This window comes from Podarcis cretensis (genome assembly GCF_951804945.1).
Source record: "Podarcis cretensis genome assembly, chromosome: 3".
Classification (NCBI taxonomy): Eukaryota; Metazoa; Chordata; class Lepidosauria; order Squamata; family Lacertidae; genus Podarcis; species Podarcis cretensis.
Window position 1 is genome coordinate 33,377,743 of NC_137172.1, and position 22,778 is coordinate 33,400,520.

A 22,778-nucleotide genomic window follows, 5' to 3' on the forward strand; every position below is an offset into this window, starting at 1 on the left:
ATGAGAAAGCAGGCACCTTCCTCTATGTACAGGTTCTGGGCCATTGCTGAGCAGGCTGCTGCAAGAACAAAGCATTAAATAACCTTACTGCACCTTCTTTCCTTGCCTACACCATTTAAAAAAAAATCATGGTGGAATTCATTGTTTAGCTCTCTAATTTGTATACATTAGTGGCTGCTTGGATTTTTAATCCTGGCCATTTATATGCCCTTGGTGCTTGTTTGCAGTTGTCCGTATGTCATAGCTGGATTTCAAAGTCCCTAGTCTAAGCATCAAGTGGTAGTGTCTACCTGGGAAGGGAAAACTCCAATTTGTGTTTTTTATTCACCGCTAGAAAACTTTGAACAATGACCTTGGTCCCAACTGGCGTGATAAGTTGGAGTTCTTTGAAGAGCGACCTTTTGCTGCAGCTTCGATTGGGCAGGTTCACCTGGGGCGCTTGAAGAACGGGAAAGAAGTTGCCATGAAAATCCAGGTGGGCCTAGTGGTCTTCAGTGTTTTCAGAGTTGGCGCCCACCAGTAGCTCTGAATATGCACTTTGAGAACCACTCCTTGATGTTTTACAATATATTAGTTTCATAGAAGTGTAGAATTGTAGAGTTGAAGGGATCCCGAGGTTCATCTCATCACCTTTGGCCCCTGTGTGAAGCCTATGCGGCTGTAGGGTAGTTCTGTCACTGTGCCCCTAACACTTCTGTCTGAGATCAACAGACATTTTCAGATGGAGGACAGGCTCCTTCAAATCCTGAACCTGATTCTTGGGTTGTGACAAAGTATATGGTACGAATGGTTCACACATTATAGTTCCCTTTTTTGCTGATCAAACTGTGTGTCTGAACCATTTGTACTATAGACTTGCGCAATATGGGGGATGATGTGCCAGAAGCATTTTCCTTTTCTGGAAATCCTGGTTTTGGCAATTGCCATAATTCTCTCCATTGGGAGTTTTAATGATCCCCATGACAGTAGAAAAGTCCTGTAGATGGGGAGCCTCTGGCCCTTCAGATGTTGGGCTCCAGCTTCCATCATGGTCAAGGATGATGGCGTTGTAGTCTAACAACACCTGGAGGGACCACCTGCTCTAGATTTAAGGTTTTGCTAGGTGGCATTTCTTGGGCTGTTGTCTCTTTCCCCCGCCCCTATTTTTAAGCCCAGTGTAGGTTAAAAGTGACAGAAAGTTCCTGTTCTTGCAGCTGTTCATGTCAGTCTGCTACCCAGAGCACAGGTGCTAAGCTGTGAAAATTGGCTCCCTTGGCTCTTTTTTAGAAAGGAGGTGGAGAGGATGGAATTTTAGACTCCGCAGGCTATGCTTCGCAGGAGCATTTGAGAAGTGTGCTGTCAGGTTTGGACAGTCTAAATTACCTTGGAGAGAGGGAACTGTAGCTCATTATGCCTCCCCTTTATTATTTCCCAAACCAGCCTGTGTTTCTTATGCAAAGTAAACTGCATTATTGTAGAACTCTCTTGATTGTGATAGGACTGTATCTTTTCTGAAGGATTTTTGCAAATGATGGGGAAACAAACCGTTCAATCCTGGGAAATTTCCCTGTTTGGCAGGCAACTCTCCAGGTTCTCAGACAGTAAAAAACCAGGGGGCAGAGCTGCCAGCCTCTAGGCTGGATCATGCTTGTAGAACCTTCTAGGATCATAGAATTGTGGAGTTGGAAAGCATCCTGCGGGTCATCTTGTCCCACCTTTTCTACTCTGCCCCACTCTTGCCCCCTCCTCCCCATCTCAGCTCACCCTCCTTTATCCTCAGTGAAAGAGGCCTGCAGAGTAGCAGCAACTAGAGTGGCTAGCATCTTTCTGAAAGATGCTCTTGCTGCCACAGTCCATAGCTGGACCTCCAGGCTTGTCCATGAACCTACCTGCCTGTGACTGCTGTGGCTGGGAGTGGTTTCTGCTTTTCCAAAACACAAAGCAAGAAAACGTCAGTGTGGCTGGGGAACAGGAGTGGGAGGCGGAGGAGGCATGAGAATGTGTGTGAGTTGCTCCTGATAGAAAGCGTGTGTGCCGTTGTGGGTGGGTGGGGAAGAGAATGGATGAATGGGGTGTCTACCTGTGGGTGGATGGGAGGAACGAGGGATGTGGGGCTTGTGCATGAGAAAGTGGCAAGCAGAGAGAAAAGGGGTGGCTCTACTTGCTCTTAGGCAAGCAATACTGTGCTAGCTGGATCAGACACAGGATTAGCCAGGTTCCCGTGACCTCTTTTCACCCTTGTATTTCAGCACCTTTATTTAGGGATTTTGTTTTTGCCATGACTGAAGCCTTGACCCTCTGTTTTAGTTCAGGAAAGTGTAGCAGGTGTTTGAACTGGAGGAGGTGCTCAGCATTTCCATTTCTCTCTCTCTCTCTCTCTCTCTCTCTCTCTCTCTCTCTCTCTCTCGTGCAGTATCCTGGAATAGCCCAGAGCATCAATAGTGATGTCAGCAACCTGATGACTGTCCTGAGCATGAGCAATGTTCTCCCAGAAGGTAACTTTGGGAAGGGGGCTGTTGTGCAAGCCTTCTGTGTGTGTGTGTCTGCTGAACACTACTCTGTTGTCTGCTGTCAGTGTTAAAACAGTTGGTTGGAAGCTTCACCTGCTGCCTCTTACAAGCAGCGTAGTTGCTAAGATGAGACATAGAATGACGCTGGGGTATTGCCAGGTGCTTAAAAGACCAGGAGCCACAGGCCCATGACTTGCCTCTGGGCATATGAAGATGGGTTGTGCCCTGGGTTTCACTTTGTAGAGGGCCCAGCTGAGGGTTTTTGGGGGGGATGGAGGGAAGGGCAGAATATCCAGCGCTTGGGCCCCCTGGGCTACCATCTCTGCCCCACATATTCTGGGGGACAACCTCTCACTATTGTGCAACAGGTTATTAGCATGAAATGTGGGGTGAGTTTTTAGCCTATGTTTACCAGATAGAAATCCATTCTGCTTTGCTCATCTGGAAGAAAAGTCCAATCATGTCCAAACCCACAGGAGAGCCCAGCATTCTGAACCTATGTGGCAATGAAGAGAGAGTAGCAAGATTGCTGTGTAACGTAACTCCTCCCTCCCTCCCTCCCTCCCTCCCTCGTTGGCAGTCTGTGGACTGGCTGCCAGATGGGAGCAGAGCTCAGGCAGACAGAACCACTTTGTCCTTTGAACTTCTTTTGCCTGGCTGTGGGAATGCTGGGCAGAGATCCACAACCTTAATTGTAATCCCCCCTTGATATCTCTCATTAATCTTGGCATCAAAGAAGCCGTGGGAGGCTATAAGTCCGCAAATGCTTTGTATCACCACCTTTTCCATTTATGGAGCATGGGTGGCTTCAGTATTTGCCCCTCGGGATGCCGATACATGCCTAAATTGATTTCGTATGTGTGGGGGGATGCTATTCCTGAAGTCCAGGATGCGTTAATTTTAGGAGAACCATTCATGCTTTGCAGAGAGGTGCAGTTGCTACAGTTAACTAAGGACGTTTGTATATGGCTGAAAGTAACCGGTGAAGCGCTGCCTTCCAGGCTGAGCTCTTTTCTCTGTTGAGGAACCTTTTTCAGTCTGGGGGCCACATTCATTTCTGGGCAACCTCCCAAGGGCCATATGCCCATGGTGGGTGGGGCAAAGAAGAAATGGCAGGTTTTACCTTATGTACACTAGGCTAGTTTCTACATACACTTGTGTGGTCCTCTCTGTTCACCATCCAGATAAGCAAGAGGCGTTATCAGGGTTCATGGACACATGCCAGCCAGGGCAAAATATCTGAGGTGCAAATAGGGCCAGTGAGGGGCTTGGCCTGGTAGTGTTCCAAGGGCCAGGCAGAGAGAAGTGGAGGGCCGCATTTGGTTCTAAGGTCTGAGGTCCCCCACCCCTGACTCTGTCATTGTTTCTATTTCAGTCCTAACCTTCTTTCTCCTGCCGTTTTGCCTCCAGGTCTCTTCCCTGAGCATCTGGTTGAAGTGCTGAGCAGGGAGCTGGCCCTGGAATGCGATTACAAGAGAGAAGCTGCCTGCGCTAAGAAATTCAGGTGTGTGTTATGGGGATCTGCCCCCGCCAGATGCTGCAATGAGGGATTCTGGTTTTATCCCAAACACCTGGGCTTGTGCATGCTGTTGGACTAGGGGGAAAGAGGCTCAGAGAAGAATCTAGAGTAGCAAGTGGCTGCTTTTGGGCAAAATGGCGTTACCTCTGCTGAACCCCGATGTTGCAGAAACCCCAGGCCCCTGCAGGGGTTGGGCAGCTTCTTAGCATTTTGTCTGTTGCCCCTCAGGGAGCTGCTCAAGGACCACCCCTTTTTCTATGTTCCTGCTGTGGTGGAGGAGCTGTGCAGCCCACATGTCCTGACGACGGAGCTGGTGACTGGGTTCCCGCTGGATCAAGCCCAAGAACTCAGCCAGGAGATAAGGAACGAGGTATGGTCGCCTGGCCCCTTTTCTGCTTGGAGGTGGAGGAAGAAGATTGGTAGAACCAGAGGACACGGGCCTCTTCCTCAGGCCATTTTGCGAGAGACGTCCTGTGAATGGACAGGTTGGGGCCATGCTGAGTATTGTGTGCAGAAATCGATTGCTTGGGAATGGTGGGCACCCTAGAAAATGTTTTGCTACTGGTTGTGTCTTGCAAATCTCAGTATTGGGGCCACCTGCACTGGGGACCCCAAAGCCACTGGCTTTGCTAACCTGCAAACCATCTTTCAGATAGACAGCCTGACCTTGTGTGTAGGATGACCAGCTTGGCAAAAGAGATCATCTCATCCTGGAACGAGCAATCAGAAACGCGTCCCCCTCTTGTTGCATAAGCACCCAAATATAGGCTTCTCAGTTGGGCCAATCCTAGCAGCTGAAGCCTGGTAGAAAAGTACTGGGTAAACAAGAGGTCAGACGAGAGGTGAAGCATGGACAAAAGAGCATCGGAGCCAAATATAGCAAGGGGCTAGAAAGTTAACGGGAGGACAAGCAAGTCTGACTACAGCCAGATTGGCAGATGGACTTGGTCTGGTATTCCGACGTGCCCCATAGGAGGCCATTAAACACCCTTAACAGCTGTCAGCAAGTCACTGAGCGGGAGTATAAAGTTTGGTCTCTAGACAACAAAACTCCCGGGTACATGATGTATGTAGGTCTAGGCTTTGTCACTCTGACATGTTGCTGCTCTGCCCTTTTCCCCCTCCACCAGTCCTCTTTCTGTGTCGGCAGAAGTTGGTCTCGGCTCCGACAAGTGTGCCTGTATGGCACCTGTGTTTTCAAGCACATGTTGCCATGTTTGCACTTTGCCTTCCCATCTGAGGTGCACACTTAAATCCTGACCCTTTGGTTCCTGAACTAAATTTTCACCGAAACAATGGTGCAATTGGTGCTCTCTTCTTCCTCAGCCCTTATCTCCTGTAAATGGCATCCCTACTCTGGGCCACTAACTTGGCCACAATGCTGGCTCAATAACTCCAGCCTTTCTGGAAGCTAGAGGGCAGTTAAGTGACCTGTTGCTGGTCCTTATAGTTGGGCGAGCAACGTAGTTTCACCCCGACTATATCACATGTTACACGAAAGGGGCCACACTTCTTCTCGAGCTTTGTAGTTGTGCATTGTCCAGAGCAGTGACTCTTTGGCATCTCTCCCTCTCTTTCCTCCTGCCTCCCTCCCCAAGGAGATGTGTAATCCACCTAATCCCAGGAGTCTTTGTAGCATCCTCTGCCTGCCAGACAGACATTCATGATAGCTGTGACTTACAGTTTCAGTATATTCTGCATACCTACCTAATCTGATGCAAGTGGGAGCTTTTCTAATTCATTTTTGTCCCTTTGTTGCAATTTTTGCAGATCTGCCACAACATACTCATTTTGTGCCTGCGAGAGTTGTTTGAGTTCAGATACATGCAGACAGATCCAAACTGGTCCAACTTCTTCTATGACCCAGAATTGCAGAAGGTAAATGGCTCTAGCTGGACTTGGCACTAGCTGCTTATGCAGCACTCGCTTCCTTTTTTTGCAGTGGCTTCTTGGCTAATGTGCTCCTTTAGGTGGAGGTGGTTCGATTAGCTGGGCAAGTGGGTTTGAGGGTAGCGCCTGGAATCTAGAGTTTGTGGGTTTTAGGTGGGAAAGGGATCATATTTCATGGAAACGATACAGCAAGAATGTAATGGGAGGGATAGTAAGACTCTGCTGACAATCAAATAGAATTCCACCGATGGTGTCTTTGAAGGAAAAGGTAAGAAATTCTCACCTGCCAGATGCCTAGAGCAGGAATGGGGGAAGCTGTTTTCCTTTTGAAGGGCCGTTGACCCACTGGAAAAACCAGCATTGCAGGACTGTATAGCTCAGGCATAGGCAAACTCGGCCCTCCAGATTTTTTGGGACTACAACTCCCATCATCCCTAGCTAACAGGACCAGTGGTCTGGGGTGATGGGAATTGTAGTCTCAAAACATCTGGAGGGCTGAGTTTGCCTATGCCTGGTATAGCTCTTCCTCTGTGCCACCCCACCTACCTCTCTCACATATCAGAGAGCAGGACTTGGGCTCCCAGGGTCTAGAGGGCCAGAAATTAAGCAGAGCGCTGCAGGTTCCTCACCCCCACCCCCAAGCTCTAGAGAAATTTACCTTCTTTAGGGGCACTGGAGCAATGGCTATGAAACTTTCAACATCCAGAAGACCCTTTCCATATTAACTTGTTCTGCTAAGGAAATGTGGTGTGTGCATTGCAGGGGATTCTGCATCTTAATCTAAGCCCCATCCATGTGTGCTTGAGCATAAACCCCGTGCCTTCCTATAGCTGTGCATTGCAGCCACTGTGTTGAAATTTGCTGAGGGGACCCTCTTTCCATGGTGGTTACTTGGTCCATCCTCATGTTTGTGCTATGTGACCCTTCCAACCAGGTGGGCCTGTCCAATTGTCCTTGTTTCCTTAGCTTTGTTAGAACTGGGGACAAAGTGCTGAAATTCTCCCAATGAAAGGAGGGTTCTTGCCAGCCATGTAGTTTTTGTATATAAAAGCACATGTACTAAAGCAACCTGTGAAGTGTTGCTGTTTTAGGTTTTCACCCTATCCCAATAACAAGTGGGAAAAGAAAGTGGCTTTATGAAGAACTCCAGCTCTTTGTAGCACTTAATATTGTTCTGACAAGCATCCGGATGCTCTCAGTGTAATAGTTTCTGTTCTAGTGTAAAAAAACACATTTGTACATCTCATTCAGGTGGCGCTTCTGGATTTTGGTGCAACCCGGGGTTTTGATGAGGAATTCACAGACCTCTACATAGAGGTGAGGACTCCTAAAACCTTTTGTGATGGTTTGTTGTTTTGTGGGCTTGAGAAGCATGTTTGACTTGTAAGTCGCTGGATTGAAAGAAAACTAGAGGTTTAACTGGCTTTTTAGTTCTCCCTTATCTCAGGCAGCCCAACTTTCTTTGTTGCATTCTAAAATTGGAGAACTTGGACTGCTGTCATAATTCACTTTTTCCTAATGTGGATTTTTTAAAATGTGCAAAGGGAGTTGATGGTGTGAGGGAAATTGCTTTTAAAACCTTAGTAACGCTTAAGATGTGTTGCTGTTTGTTTTTATTTAAATGACCCAAGTACATATTCTATTGTTCTTGTGGACAGACTCAAAATTGCTTTTTAGCAAACCGCCATAGGGAATATATTGGTCCTTTCCCAGTGAAATAGGTATTGTTGCGCAGGACCCAGAGATTTTCTCTTAAGTGGGACTTGTGCAGTGAAAACTGCAATATTTTCCTAGTAGTCTAAAAACAAATGTCATTCTGAGAAAAGTATTCTCCCCCTTTCTGGCAGTATCTGCTCAAGGCAAACATCTGGACTCTTGAAAAGGGTTCCATGCTGCCAGCAAAGAGTAGAGCCCCCTTTGGCCTGCTGATTTTTCATGGGTTGGAATGTGTCCTGTGTTTCAATTGTATCTAGCCATGTTAAATTAGGGCATCCATTCTCAGTATACCAACATTTCTTATTGTTTCACTGGTAACACAGGAGGGAAAATGACCATTACTAACTCTTAATTTAAGCATAACCACAAGGACTCCCAATTGGGCATTTAGCTTTGCAATGTGGAATGTTATCCATTAACTCTGTTCTATCTGGTTTTCCCTTCGCTTAAAGCAGTTCACAAACCAGTAACTTCTTCATTGACCACTAATAAGGAACTGTATGTCACAGACATTACTTCTGCAAATTCATTATGCTATTTTTATACACATAACATGTGAAGACTTGGTCTATTCATTTGTATCATTTATTATTCCCATGATCCTTGTTTATAAAACCCAATAAAAAGTTACATTAAACAAGGGCATGCATTCCTTTCATCCTAGTATCACATTTCCGGTCTCAAGTGAAGACAGCTGAAGTTTGTGATCTTTCAAAACTGCTCACGCTTCTTAAAGGCTTGGCCGAATTCTTTTTTGTGGGATGAAAACATATAGCTTTCCTAGTATTGACCATGTTTCTGAGTAAAGGATTTTCTTTGCTATTGAAGTGCTTAATAGGATTGGCTCCCACCTACACCTTCTGGCTTTTGAATTTTTCTTCTTCCAATACAGTTAATCAAAGCAGCTGCTGACATGGACAGAGAGAAGGTGCTGAAGAAATCAATAGAAATGAAATTCCTAACTGGCTATGAAAACAAGGTACATAATAGCACCAAACAATCCACTCTTTGTTTAGCTACCGGTGCGACTTCAGTCTCCTTTAGAAACTTCAGCTAAATAATTACTCCCCTTTTGAAGCTACCTATTTATTGTATCTATAGAACTTAAATGTCTCTTGCCAATGCCACCATGGGGGTCAACATTAGCTGCAGCTCTTAAGTGGCATATCTCATCACTCCTTTCAAATCCAGCTTAATTTGTCATGCAGGATATTCACTCATTCTTCTAATATATGGGGGTATGATCAGGGCAGCTGGCTTGAGCCTGTAAAGGAGAATATCCTAAGTTTGAGATATTGGAGGTTTGGAAGCTTGTTTCCAGCAAAGTGTGGGTAGTTGGCAAGGACGCTATAAAACACACTTCCCGGGTGTCTCATGTCCCAGGTTCAATCCCTGGCATCTCTCAGTAAGGCTGGGAATGTCCCCTGTCTGAAATGTCAGAGAGCCACTGCCAGTCATTGTAGACCATACTGAGATAGATGGACCAGTGTTCTGAGTCAGGGTGATGCAGTTTCCTATTATTTCTAAGTAGGCTCCAAAGCGTTGCCATTCAAGTTTTATTCTGGTGGATTGCAGTTATGGGATTGGGGAGTTGTGGGGTGTTGGAGCTGTCATGGTCACGTAGAAGGATGGTGGTAGAGTGGAAGTATTCTAATTTGGGTGTCCATTGTTGGGGCAGTGGAGATGTTCCTTTGATTTTTGAGTAGGGTAATTCCAAGATTTTTAGCATTTCAAATATGCTGGCAGGAAGTAACAGAATATCCACTTTGCTGGCCTCGCAATACTCTTTGCTGCCAGCAATAATTTTATTTGAATTTAGCTTGACTTTTTTTATATATGATGCACTGTAATATTGTAGAATTGTGGCCTGGTGAAAACCTGAGATGGGTGCAGTCCTTCATTTTTCTCCCTGTGGAGAAAGACTCCTGTTCAGAGAGTCCCCATTTGAATTAACAATGGAAGTGAGAGGTAGTTTATTAAGGGTCAGCAGCTTAGAGGAACATTCTCCTCGCTACCCTTGATCATATGGGAAGTCTGTGCTGCCACATTAGGCTGTGAAGGAAATAGTCCTTGATCTTTTATGTCCTTCACAGTAGCTGTGTTGGGTTGTGATTAGTGGCACTTGCTTCTGAATAAACATGCACAGGATTGGAAGTGTTGGGTTCTGACACTGCCTGGTGTACACTGTCTTAAAAAGCAAAGCCCACTGACATCTCCACCACCATGCCAATCACACCTGGCACCACCTGGTAGACCTGCTTAAAGTCTGCCTGCCTCTGCTTATGAGCAGACAAATAGAACATTTATCCCTCCAGACTACAACTCCTGCAATAATTGACTTTCGGTGCTAAGTGGGCTGAGCCTGGTATAGTTATTTGTGAATGTTTATTCCAGAGCTAGAGAGATTAACTATTCTGCTGTTTATGGGATATTTCCTCATCGTCTTCATGACCTGTAGAGTTAGGAGTTACACGGTAGCTGCCTTTTTACTTTATTTTTCCTTTGTAGAACTATTCAGAACAGCTGATCAGAACCACCCTTCTTTCCATTTTTGTTTTGCTCAGGCTATGGAAGACGCCCACTTGGATGCTGTCCTCATCCTTGGAGAAGCTTTTGCATCCAGTGAACCTTTTGACTTCGGCAACCAAAACACCACCGAGAAGATACATGGCTTAATTCCAGTCATGCTGAAGCATAGGCTAGTCCCACCTCCCGAGGAGACCTACTCTCTCCATCGGAAAATGGGAGGCTCATTCCTCATTTGCTCCAAGCTGAAGGCCCAGATTCCATGCAAGGACATGTTTCAGGAAGCCTACAGAAAATACTGGAGTAGAAAGGCGAGGAAGGAATAGTAGCACAGAACTGTTGAATGTCCCCTTGGGTTTATGGCCAATCACCAAGGTTCTAGCAAACCACAGTGCGGTGTCTTCTCTCTCATACCCCCCAGAACAACAGCAGCCTGGCTCCTGGAAGCAGAATACTAAGGACAGTGTTGTTCTTTTGTTGGACTTTTCTCCTCCACTTTACACTCACCTGATTCCCTGTGTAGCCTCTTTTTACAGGAAAATGGTTGTAGCCTAATGTAGGGATTGTGAGGGAAAGTTAGGCAGCTCTGTATCTCACTGTCCCAGGTATCAGCTCTCTTTTTCAGATTTTAATACTGATAGCTGTGTACCAATTTGTTTTTTTATTGAAAACAAAACAAAGCAAGGGGTGGTGGAAAGAGAACCAAAACAAGTTGGCATTGAAATCGTATTGTAGTTCTCCAAATGTCTGTGGTTTCTCCCCCCACCCTTTTTTCATAGGTCCTTTAATTTTTCTTCTTCTAAGGCAGGATACAAATGGTTTCATACTATGAAGTTTAGATTGCCAACACAACTCACAAGAGAATACTATTTTTGTATGATGCTTGCTGGGAATCCATAAAGGTTGGGATCTCCTGATGGTGCAGTGTAAGATGTGTACATAGCCTATTTTATGCCTTCAGTCTCTTAAGTTTTCAAGGAAAGTGAATATTTCCAAGGATCTGATAGAAAGTGGTGCAGTGGCGTATGTAGAATGCCCTACTTTCAAATGTGGCAGCCGTCTGATTCTCTTGAGCTGAATGTATATGCAATGTAGTTAATGGGGTTCTCTCGTTAAATGGAGAATTAGAGAAGCCAAAGCTCTTAACTGTGGCATTTATAGAAACCCAGCAGTGAAGCTGAACTATCTCCACCTTCATGCCTGCATCTTTGTAATGCAACCTTTGATGGGCGTGGGGAGATTGATACTGCTGTGTTATCAGTGGTGTTTCAAGATTTTGTTGGAAAGCATAATATACATTAAAGTAGCTGAACGCACAACTTTAAGCAATTGGAGGCAACTCGGCAAATGTATTTTGGGAGGGGGTTTTTTGTACAACAGTTAGTTGTAGCTGTACAACTTTCAACCAATTTCCAATAAAGAAGTGCTTGTGCAGAAGGTGGCTTGGCTGTTGTTTACTAAGCTGGAAGCAGCAGCAAGTGTATGGGTACTTTTTCACTTCTGCTTACTCTGATTCTGTTCCAGTAATAATGCCTCTTAAGTACTTTGTTTCATAAGCACTATATTCTGCTGACAATTTTAGTTTTCACCTTTAAAGCAGGGAAGCAGTATCTGGCTGGGCAGACAATAGAAGTTATCCTATAACTCAAAAGAGATCTTCCATCTCCACCCATGGTGGAAGTGCAGTGGTGAAGATGATGATTAGAGACAAGTTACAGCAGATTGTATTGGACTGGTAAATTATGGGAATGTCATGCAGTTGTGCCGTAAGAATTTATAAATCCTTCCTTGTTGGCTTATGCTCAGCCCATGGTATTCAGGGAATGCCTCTGAATGTAACGGTCCAGTTTAGCAGCCATGGCTGCTTATCCTCCATTATTTCATTCAAATCTTGGGGAGATGCATTTCGTAAATTGTGTGTTGCATGAAGAAGTATGTTGAATCAATTTCTGTGTTTGACCCTGAATTCCAGTTTACACAAGCAAGGGCAAAATTTCCTTGGCACCATTTGGCCCTATTCGTTCAAATAACGAGACATTTAGCAAGTCAGGTGTGTGGACAACTATCACCTGTGTTTTTGGGAGGTTATTAACCATCCAAATGCAAACCATTACAAAAGAGGAGTTGTTGTTAAGATTTTATGAATTGGCCCAAATTGTGTGGCACACTGTTCCATGCAAGTGGTTCATAATACAGCTTCTCTTACCTTTTTGCATGATGAGCGCCCCCTTATTTGACATGCTGCATGTAGGAATGCTAGTTAGATGATGGCAAGAATGCAGGAAGTTTACTTACTTGCCCCTATTGTTCGATTAGTTCCTAGTGCTGCTCTTTGTTTATAAGCTTCACATTTGAGATGCAAGCCCCCTTTAGGAGTTACTTGTGTGATGGACCTGTTTAGAGCCCTGCCTGCCAGAGCTGCACAACACCTCCTACTGTTGCCATGTTGGTGCATTGCTTGAGGCCAGGAGCCTGCTCTACAGGTGGTGCCACCTTGGGTGATTTATAACCCTCTGCAATTAGGGTTTTCAACTGCACAGAAAGCCTCACAGAGCAGGAGTTAGGTCTCTGCATGCATGGCGATGGTGGGAGTTGTGCCGCCTTGGCAGGCAGGGCTCAAATACCCAACCCCCTTGCATGCATATAGAGGACTGTAGCGAACTTACTTTTTCCTCTGGGCTGCTCTTTGCAGTTGTGCTCTGTTAACTTCATTTAAAATTTGACTTTATGAGAAGAATAACTGAAATCTGTATCCTTTTAAGCTTCTATATTTAATTACAGTTAAAATGTTGGCTGATCTGGCATGTAAACCATTTGTCGTTTGACATATTCAAACTAGAAAATGCTCTTTACACTTTGATTCTCCAAAAAAACCCAACGTTTTAAAGTATGTAATTTGGAGGGGGGTGGCGAAGGTGAAATATGAAGAGATGGTTAAAGCACTGATAAAAAGTATAAAAAGCTGACAAGGGGACTTGTTGCGCCAAACACATTGGATGCCAGTTGAGAGCCTGATTGAGCAGATGTAAAACAGCAGCTATGGATAAGCAAAAATCGTCACGGAAAGGATACCTATTAAACCCAGTTTACACAAAAGGTCACTTGAAGGATTTCATTCCTGTATTGGAAAGCCGACTGCTTCCTGTGTCTGAGCAGCCCTATCTTTATGTTCACCTAATCCTCTTTGTAGGGAAGTCGGAGGGAGTTCTCACTAAACTGCAAAGATGTTAAAATCATTCTTTAAAATCCCTGAAGGCTGTGAGCTTTATAACTGCCTCAAAAGCAGGGCAGGAAAAAACCCACTAAAACCTCTACCTCAAATCCAGTTCCAGTAGGGTTTCCACACTGAGCTATTATAAAAAGTAATTTGCATGGAAAGACTTTCTGATCAAGGCATCTGCCGTCTGGGAATTGCTTTTTTCAGGAAGTTGGATTCTGTCTTAACCCAGCTAATGTCAAGGGCAAATGAAAAAATAAGAGGTTGTAGAAGTGCTATTATAGAGGTATTGCCAACCACGCATTAGCTGTGCTGTTTCTTTTGTAAAAAGGAGTTTCCTGGGGAAAACACATCAGAAATCAGCCAAAAAGGAAAGACCACAAAAACTTCAGTGTGAAACGACTCCGTGTTGTTAAGTTATCTTTGGAACTAGGCAACATTAACAAGGAGTTTTTCTCCGCTGAGGATGGAAGAGAAGGAAGTCTAAAGGAATAACCACACAAAGCTATGTGTGGTTAAATCCACTGATTGCATCCAATCAATGGACTTCACTGTGGAGTTAAGTGTGCCTGATTTTGTGCTGAATAAAATCAGACCCTTCATGTCGTGACTATCACATGAGGACCATTATGTGCGCCACTCACAGACCCTTTTGCACAAGCAAGTGTGGGATGTGATGTACCCTTCCCAACCAGTAGCTGTGGCTGTAGGGGTGGAGCATTCTGAAAAGCAAACACTGCATCCTTTCTCTGTGACTCTGGAATCAGAAAAACCACGAAGCTTCTGAACAGGAAGTCATGTGGCAGAAGGTTCTTAATGAAAAGCTCAGTTTTCTGTTCAAGAGGAGTTCTATCTTGTGCATTTGAAAGCTACTTACCACAACCTGCTTTTTATTTTAATTCATTTCTGCTGCCCTTCCTCTCTAATGGTTGGGGCCTGGTTTGTAGAATGCGGTCCTCCTAATCGCCTTCAAGGTTTGAGTTTCCCCCAAACCCAGTGTATTCCTTCTGCATCTCCTAGCTTAGGCCTCCCCATAGCTGTATCATTGTTGATGGGTGTGATGACTCATGGCTTGAAGCAGCTAGATGCAGGGAAAGCAATCCCAAAGGAAACTACCTGCTGAAAGGAACAAAACTTTCAATTGCTGAAATTATGTGACTACCCCATCATATCCCCTGTAGCCCCGCTAGCCTCATAAGAGTCTGGTGGGGTAGGAAAAAAGACAAACCATCTGTATTTCTAATAGTTCCCTGTTTTATTGCAATACATCAAAGTAGGTTAATATTAAGTGTTACCAACATAAAATATTGGTGACCTGTCATTTATTACATCATTGACTGATTCACCTTAAATATTTCTGTGCAATAGACTCTACATCATTGTTCTGGAGCAGAGAATCTCTTACAATGTCCTCTACAACATTGAGGGCATAAATCAAAAATAAGAGAAGAGTGAGAAGAGGCAAAAAGCAGAAATCTTTCCCCCACACGCACACTTGTCAGCTTTTATACTCTAAAACAAAACAAAAAAGTGATTACATCTAGGCCATGCAAAACTGTACAATAATATTACAATGGAAAAAAAAACCCTAAAAATATATTTTTAAAAAATAAATGATATGAAACCATCATACATAAAAAGGCAGGTATAATTACTGTGAAATACCAACACTGTTTTTGGTTGTGGATTGCTTCCTCATGAGTGAAAAAAATTCTTATGTAGGATGGGAGCATTTATAGAATGAAGAAGACAAGGTGACAAGTCATGTGGAATTGCCTTAATGCACAACATGGTCATAGAAGTTGAAAATCTACAGCATATTTGATCTCTGAAGGCCCCTTGTAGACTAGTTAGAAGCTCAGAACCCTATTCCAGGAAAAGCCTGATGACTGTGATTTTGGAATGAAACAGGCTTGTGCCCTTATTAGCCTCTAGGCACAAAGCCTTATTGCACTGGGCTAAACTTTTGTCATGAGCCTCTCAGTGACATTCACCCTGAGGCATATGCACTTCCTATGGTCTCCAAACAGGGCACCTGTATATGGAACGTAGGTTGGAGAGAGGTAACTTTCACACCTGTGGTGAAACGGTGTAAGGCTAAGAAAATCCCAACAAGCCTGATTTCAGATTCCCAATTTCTTTATGACTCTGCAGGTGGGAAAAAGAATTTGAGGCCCTGTTTACTGCGCACTGGCTAAAAAAAGACACAGATAATTTTCTCACAGTCGAGACCTTAAAACTGCCACCCTGAATCCAATCACCTACCCAGGTTTGCATCATTTCAGTACAAAAACTTAGTTGTGCTCAGGGTACATCCTCTGGTGAACCTCATGCCCAAAATACATTATTGCATTCCATGCTTATCGTGTGAAGACATCCTGCTGCGTTCAAATACCTGAGAGCGTAACACAAATATCAACTGTATTTCCCCCCCTCCCCGCGCAAAACCAAAACTGTTCTAAAAAAAAAAAAAAATTCAGGTTAGGAACACGAAACAACACACAAATCAACTTTTAAGAAGCCAGCGAATGAGACTGCTTCAGCAGTATAAAAATGGATATTATGACAGGAATGTGTTTTGAAAAGAAAAAAGTAATGATATGTATAATAACATAACGGAGCTGTACAATCTGAGGTTCGTTTACAATCAACACCTGATTTATTGAGCCTCAAGAAATGGGCTAAAAGCGTAAAGAGGCAATGACTGAGGTGTCTGAATTAGCCCAGTTGGGGAAATAATAGCCTCAAACTATGTACACAAAGGTGTCATCAGATGAGTCAGGATTCAACTAGAGACTATGAAAGTGCTTGGAGAAATGTAATCAGGTGTGCCTGGAAACTGAGCAATGCCTATCAGCAAAGCTAAACTTCACCAGCCAACCATTTCAGAGATATGTTTTCAATTCTGCCAATGCTCAAATGTGTCCATAATGTACTAGGAATGCATCCTAGGTCAGCATGAAAAGAAGAATACTTTTAATGTGTGAAATGGGCCAACGTGTAAAATGTAACTCTTGGGATGCTAATTTCTTCTCATTCTAGACAGGTGCCGCCTTGTCTAATTTTCTTTCTCAGATGGAGCACAGATCAATTGCCACAGGACCTTGCAAGGATGTCTAAGGTAACTCCTGAAGTGGATAATCGCTTGGGCCTACTGTGGATTTCAAGCCCTGGCAGCCTTAATCAGATAACCTATTTCCCACTAGTTGTATTTCAGAAATAACTAAGTCCAATCTCTTCACAAGTGTATAGAACGGTGGGTGGGCATGAGTGATAATATCACAGGGTGGAAGAGAAGTAGAACCTTTTAGTAGCCAATGCTGAATAAGTAGTCAATGGATTTTAAACTATGCCTGTCCTTGTGCTCTTAGACATGCTAATTTCCTGCTCAGCAAAACTGTCAAAACTGGCCGCTATGAAATGCAATTTGCAACCTGTGACAACAAAACACACATCATCAACTTGGAGATTCTTGACAAGCCAAATTCCACAGACAGGATTAGGACACCATACGCAGTAGAAAAAAGCTGTGTCCCCCCCCCACCCACCCACAACTGTTCCCCCCAGTATAAAATAGCTAAATGGTAGCTTGGGGTGTGGCAGTCCACTTAATGCAGAAGAAGACACAGAACCAACAACTAGCAGACTCAATACAGCTAGATCATGAAAGACAACGCTCTGTATCTCAGAGTACTTCTAAATCAGTACCTTGTATGGTGGTAGCTGACATTTTTCAGAGGGAACCTGGGAAACACCATTAGTTGCACTTTTGTTGTTTGGTTGGAATGGTTTGATGATAGCCATGAAGTGTTACCAAAACCCAGAAGACTAGAATTCTAAATTCAACACACACCACCATCCAAACTCTTATCCGCTTGAGCTTGGTCACATCATCAAGGTAGTAATGATCCCAAGGATTAGAAAAATCACATTCATCTAGTCTCAAATCGCAAACTGCACTCAACTTGTTCAAGAAGGAAAAGGAGGAGGCAAGTGGGCTTTTTCTATTGTTTTGTTCTTGCCCTCCATTTGCAGGTTGCACTGCTTGCTACTGTTTATTTAGGTGGTGATGGACCTCCACTGTCTGCTCTCTCCAGAGAGGAATGCTTTGCCCTGCCAAGTGCTTCTCTGTGGGATCCAACTGTCACAGTATTTCACGGCAATAATAGCACTAAACACACTAGGTCAGGCCCGGTGGGAGAGCAGGGATGACATAATAAACATCTTCGGAATAGGCGCCCTGAACCACCCGGCGTTCTAGCAAATTCTGAAGACCAACAGCACGTTATAGCCTTCAGTGAGCTAGAGCAGCAAGTTATATATTTAAAAGATTCTATTTCAAGACCAGCGCTGTTTGAATTTGCCTGATGTAGGCTGATCACTAAAATTTGGAAAGTCAATTTACAAGCTAGTGGTTGCTGGTATTAATTGGCCAGATGGGTTTGGAAACCCTGCTCCAACCGTCCCAAAACTAGTTATCTCTTTGCACTGGCTTTGGCTGCATTTACTTCAGTTTTGCTTGGGGCTGAATACTGATTCTTTGCAAAACTGCCCTTGAGCTCACTTCAGGCTTGTCGACCAGCAGATCATGAGTTTTGCTTGTACAGTGAAGCAGACAGTAGAAGAGGGAGATATAGTTAAAAAGTGAGAATTATGGCTTTAGTTCATCTACTGACAAGAAGGTAATGTTACAGAGAACATTGTGAGGATGGAATCTCCCTCCAGGCTGTTTTTATCCAGTGCCATGTTCTATATCCAGATCACATCCTCAATCCATAGATTATTTAGTATGAAAAAGGGAACAACACAAGTCTTCTTAAATTAAAGGATCTCTTAAATAGGAATCCATCTTTCGCTGCATCACAATGCTTCTTCTTTTATTATATACATATGTACTAACTCTTAATTTTGCGTATTTACTTAAACTCTACTGTAGTAAAATATGCATCATTTCTTTTTAAATCAATAAGGATTTGCTGGCAACAATCAGATTGACATTCAAATAGAGTGGTTGCTGAAAGCGTGCGTTATCTGCCCCTGCAGGGCAAATTTTGCCCCATCACCAGAGATGGGTGGGTGTTGCTGTGCTAACTCTTGAAAAAAATACAATGAGATACTGTGTGCCTCAAAGCAAAATCTGGTTCTCTCTTTCAGATTCTGTTTTGGTCAGTCTAACACTATGTTTTGTTTGGAACAGTGGCATGGTGTGGAATATACCCATAAAAATGGAAACAGCTGTAACCCTATGAAATAAAATAGATACTAATACAAATATACCAATATCTCTTGTATACCAACCCCTCCCCCACTCTGCCCTCCTCAAGGTTTTCTCTTGCTTGCTGCTACTTTTGAATCGGGGGGGGGGGGGAGCTTACGCTGCTTGTGTCAGAGAAGACAAGATATGCTCTCTTCCTCCCCTCCCTCCCCTAGTCTGCTTTTGGAGGGAAGCTGGGGGGCGATGACAGTGAGAGCAAACGGAGAGTCATGGGGACAGTAAGCTGCTGAGATGTAAAATCTGAGTGCTGAAGCAGTTCATGTGTCCCAGCTTGCGTGGTCAGAGCTCTCCAGGGAGAGGCTCTTGGTCTTGTGAGGAGAGATGGGGCTGGGAGGACTGCTCAGGTTGGAGCTGTTAGAAGCTGTCGAATGCCTTGGAGAGTCAGAGTCCTGCAGCCCAAAAAATGCAAGAGAACATATCAGTGAGCGGGAGCAGAAGAGGAAGGCCTGGGTGGGAGTAAGGGGAAAGGGACACCGAGGACAAGAACTGTCTGGAACCAAGTGACTGCCCTGTCCCGACACCCCACGCCTTAGCACATGAGGGAGTGATACCAACTGCTCTAACTTCTCAAGAGAATGCATCTCATATTGCCTCCCAAGTACAGTGGCTGGGAGGGAACAAAACACCAGAAGTTATTTTCTTGAAGTGCACCACTGAGGGCAGAGCTGGCCGGTGTCCACTTGGGGTTGGTAGGGCATATGGGAGAGAGACCAACAGTAGGTGCAGCCAGACTCCAGTTTTGTCCCCATCCTCCCTTGTGGAGTTGTACAAGGAGGAGGAAAGTTAGTAGGCAGTGCCACCACCTGGACTCCTTGTAAGGAAGAAGGCAGGGAAGTGTGGGCTAGCTGAGATTGAGATTGGTGGGGCAGCGCCCCATCTGCTCAAATGAACTGGCCTCCATTGATTCAGGGCTGATTCACATTTTGCCTCCATGCAAGCAATGCTCCCAAAGATGCATAAGAACATTTGCACATAGATCATTAGCACAACACCAGACAGACACCTGCCAGATATTAATGCAAATGTTGGATGAACTTGGAAAGGTGATTAATATTTTTGTTGCTTCTAATTGGTTTAAATGTTTTCCCCCTTCCGTTTGTTTTCTTTCTCTTGTTTCATGACTTGCAGGAGATTTGGCGGCGGTTTTGTACAAAGGGTATCACTCTGTGTTATTTGTTCTGACATGAACAACTCATATGGATTACTGTAGATCTTTTGCAAAACATGCTGCAAAAAATACCTGAATGAAAACATCACTTTCATTGTGCAAACTGCCGCCAAGGACAGCAGTGTCTGTCACAGTCAAAGCAGCCACTGCTGAGGAGCGGCTGTATTCACAGGAAGCTTGATTCACAGAGACCTCTGCTGTGCGAATGCATCCTTGACTGCATCAACTGACCTCAAGGATAACAAAGCTGCTTGTGGACTGGGCAGGACAGTGCCAGTATTCCTCCTTCGGCAACCAGCTGCCTTTATGGCCAGTTACTTCCTGCCCCTGTCAAATTCTACAAACTAACGTGAACCAACATTCAGTAAAAATTCAGAATATAGATTTCCTTATTGCAAAACTAGTATAATAGAATATGGACAAAAGTCAAATTGATTTCAGTGGGAAAGTGAAGCACATGTGAAAATATTTCCAGTGAAATCAGTGAGACTAAAAACTTAATTTTGCCTAGATTCATGCCCTGCTTGGTTACTTATTAGAGGCAGAAGTAATTCTCTTTGATGCATCACTAGCACTTCTTGTGCCAAAGGAAGAAAAATCTACAAGTGCTGCTAAAAAGTTTATTATCTAAATCCACAGTGTTTCAAGTCATACAGACTCCTGCCTTGGGGATTTCTATCATATTTTAAATAGGAAAATACTTTTTCCTTCAGTAAAACCTGTGGTTATTCTTCCTGGGGTCACTGTCAGTGCAACACTTCTCTATCCTTTTGTTTGAGCACAGCAGAGTAAAGAACTTGGGCTCTGTGGAGAGGCTTCCCTTGCCACCCCACCCCTCCCACGTCATACCCACCTCTCGCTCATAGTCCCTCGCTGGTGCATCACTGCCTTGGTCCAAACCGCCAGAGGACAAGGAGCCATCGGAAGGGGATGCCATTGGCTGACGCTTTGCTCCATAGCTACCTCCAGAGAATTCCCTCCGCAAAGCACTGCCATTTTGTGCAGATGATCCTAGGAAAGTACCCAGGGATTTAGCTACATAACAAATATGAAGGCATTATAGCTGTACGCTCTAGTAATTGTTTTCCTGAAGCTAATTTTTGTTGAACTGCCTTCTTCCGTTTCCCAGCTGCATCCTCTGTAAATTATTTAACAATTATTCATTGAAACACCCCCCCCCCAGCACCAATCTGGTTTTACACCGGGCCAAACCACCAATTATACTAAATGTGTAATTTGACTTCACAGTCTCTTGGTTGCTATTGTTTTAGTAGTGTTTTATTTGTATTTCTTCAAATTAATCCCCACCAAGGATTTCAACATAATAGGCGTTTTGCATCTTTAACAAACTTCATTTCTGCAAATAAGAATTCCTCTCATTTCCTTCCTACATACTATGTAACAAATAAAAACTATTCTATTTACTTGGGTATTCAGTGGTCTTCAGTTACTTTTATTTTACTGCTACTCTTGTTATATTGTTGGAATGTCAGTTTTTAATGAGAGTCTTATCGGCTGTGTTCTGCTAGATGTTAATATTGTTTTATGAGAAAAAACCAGTTGTAAGGTGCCTTGAAGTCTATGATTGGAAGGCAGGAGTCAAAGTATTTGAAACAAACAATATTCCCAATTTATTTTTCTGGTATTGGACATGTGCCAGATCTGTGTTGGTGTGGGGTACCTTACCAACACAAGCAGGGGACCATGCCAGCACCGGAGAGTTTCAAAAGTCACTTGTGACACCATGTTTCTTTGCCCCCCCCCCAGTCCAGTCATTTGTATATATGTGTTCGGACTCTGCATTATATGTTCGAGATAAGGTGCAGCAACTTACTTGCCGCCAAACCACTGCTGGCACTCATGGAGCGTCCGGGTTCAGTGCGGGATTTTGTGATTGATGGAATACTGACAGAACCGCTAAACATGGTCCGACTTTCCTGAGGTCGAAGGTTCTGCAAAGAGAAACAGGAAAGAGGCAAAATCATTTACAGTGGAAATACCAAGGTTATCAAACTACAGTCCAAGCAAATGGTCAAACAATGCCTTGGTCTCCAGGTTATCTAGGCGGCAAGTAGGCAAGACTGCAGAGGTTACTTTCTATAAATAAACACTGTGGATGGAACCACACAGAATGCCGTCAGCAGCAACTGCAAAATGCTAATTTGTATGTGGCAGTAAGTAGCCAAATATGCAAGGTTTTCTCCTAAATTTTGATATTTTCTTAGGCATTTGAAACCTATCACACACCCTAGTGTAATGTCTTCAGTGTTAAAAGTCCGCATGGACGCAGTCAGCTAAGCAATGTAGCCAGAGACTAGATGCTATATAGCACCTGCTCCAATTATTTACTATCAACATGGATTTTTGCATCTCCCAGTTCTCCCGCTCTCTTTACTACATGTCAAGATTCTTTCACTTTCAAGGACTTTTCTGAAACACATTGGGTAGAAAAAGAATAGGCACTGAATTTATTCCCAGGACCACCCTTTCTGAGGGCTGGAATGATTCAGACACTAACAAACCCTACAAGGTTAGATTACTGCAATATGCTACCTCTGAAGAAGGCTGCCTCTGAAGATGGCTCAGAAACTTCAGCTGATGCAGAATTTGGTGGCCAGATTGCTCACTGGTGCATGATGGTTTGATCATATTACACCATTCCTGGCCCGACTCCGGTGGGTTCTAATTAGCTTCCCAGTTCAAAGTGCCTTAAATGGCTCAGGACTGCAGTACCTCAAGGATTGCCTCTCCCCATATGAACTGACCTGGACCCTGTGAGCATCATCTGAGGCTCTTCTTTAAGTGCTACCGCCTCAAGAGGTCAGGAGGGCGGCAACACAAGAACGGGCCTTTTCTGCAATGGTTCCTCTTTCGTGGAATGCTCTCCCTAGGGAGGCTCACCTGGCGCCCGGTTTGTTTCATTTCCCCCTTCTTTTTATTATGTATTTTGTGGTTTTATTCTGTATTTTTATGCTGTG

General features: G+C 44.1%; 2 protein-coding genes across 5 annotated transcripts in view; one reads left to right on the top strand and one right to left on the bottom strand.

Moving 5' to 3' along the window:
* The window catches only part of COQ8A (coenzyme Q8A), a 70,622-nt gene extending 59,045 nt beyond the window's left edge, over nt 1-11,577 (top strand). The window contains exons 8-15 of the mRNA XM_079969256.1: nt 335-475; nt 2,393-2,474; nt 3,900-3,993; nt 4,237-4,378; nt 5,779-5,886; nt 7,150-7,215; nt 8,507-8,593; nt 10,179-11,577. Coding sequence (XP_079825382.1) covers nt 335-475; nt 2,393-2,474; nt 3,900-3,993; nt 4,237-4,378; nt 5,779-5,886; nt 7,150-7,215; nt 8,507-8,593; nt 10,179-10,466 — 1,008 coding nt within the window. The 3' untranslated portion in view covers nt 10,467-11,577. The remainder of the gene's footprint in view (nt 1-334; nt 476-2,392; nt 2,475-3,899; nt 3,994-4,236; nt 4,379-5,778; nt 5,887-7,149; nt 7,216-8,506; nt 8,594-10,178) is intronic.
* Nucleotides 11,578-14,593: 3,016 nt separating this feature from the next.
* The window catches only part of CDC42BPA (CDC42 binding protein kinase alpha), a 156,495-nt gene continuing 148,310 nt past the window's right edge, over nt 14,594-22,778 (bottom strand). For all 4 annotated transcript variants that reach the window (XM_079969154.1, XM_079969153.1, XM_079969152.1 and 1 more), the window contains 3 exons: nt 21,635-21,752; nt 20,654-20,811; nt 14,594-19,021 (listed from right to left, as the gene is read on the bottom strand). In XM_079969154.1, coding sequence (XP_079825280.1) covers nt 18,890-19,021; nt 20,654-20,811; nt 21,635-21,752 — 408 coding nt within the window. In that variant the 3' untranslated portion in view covers nt 14,594-18,889. The remainder of the gene's footprint in view (nt 19,022-20,653; nt 20,812-21,634; nt 21,753-22,778) is intronic.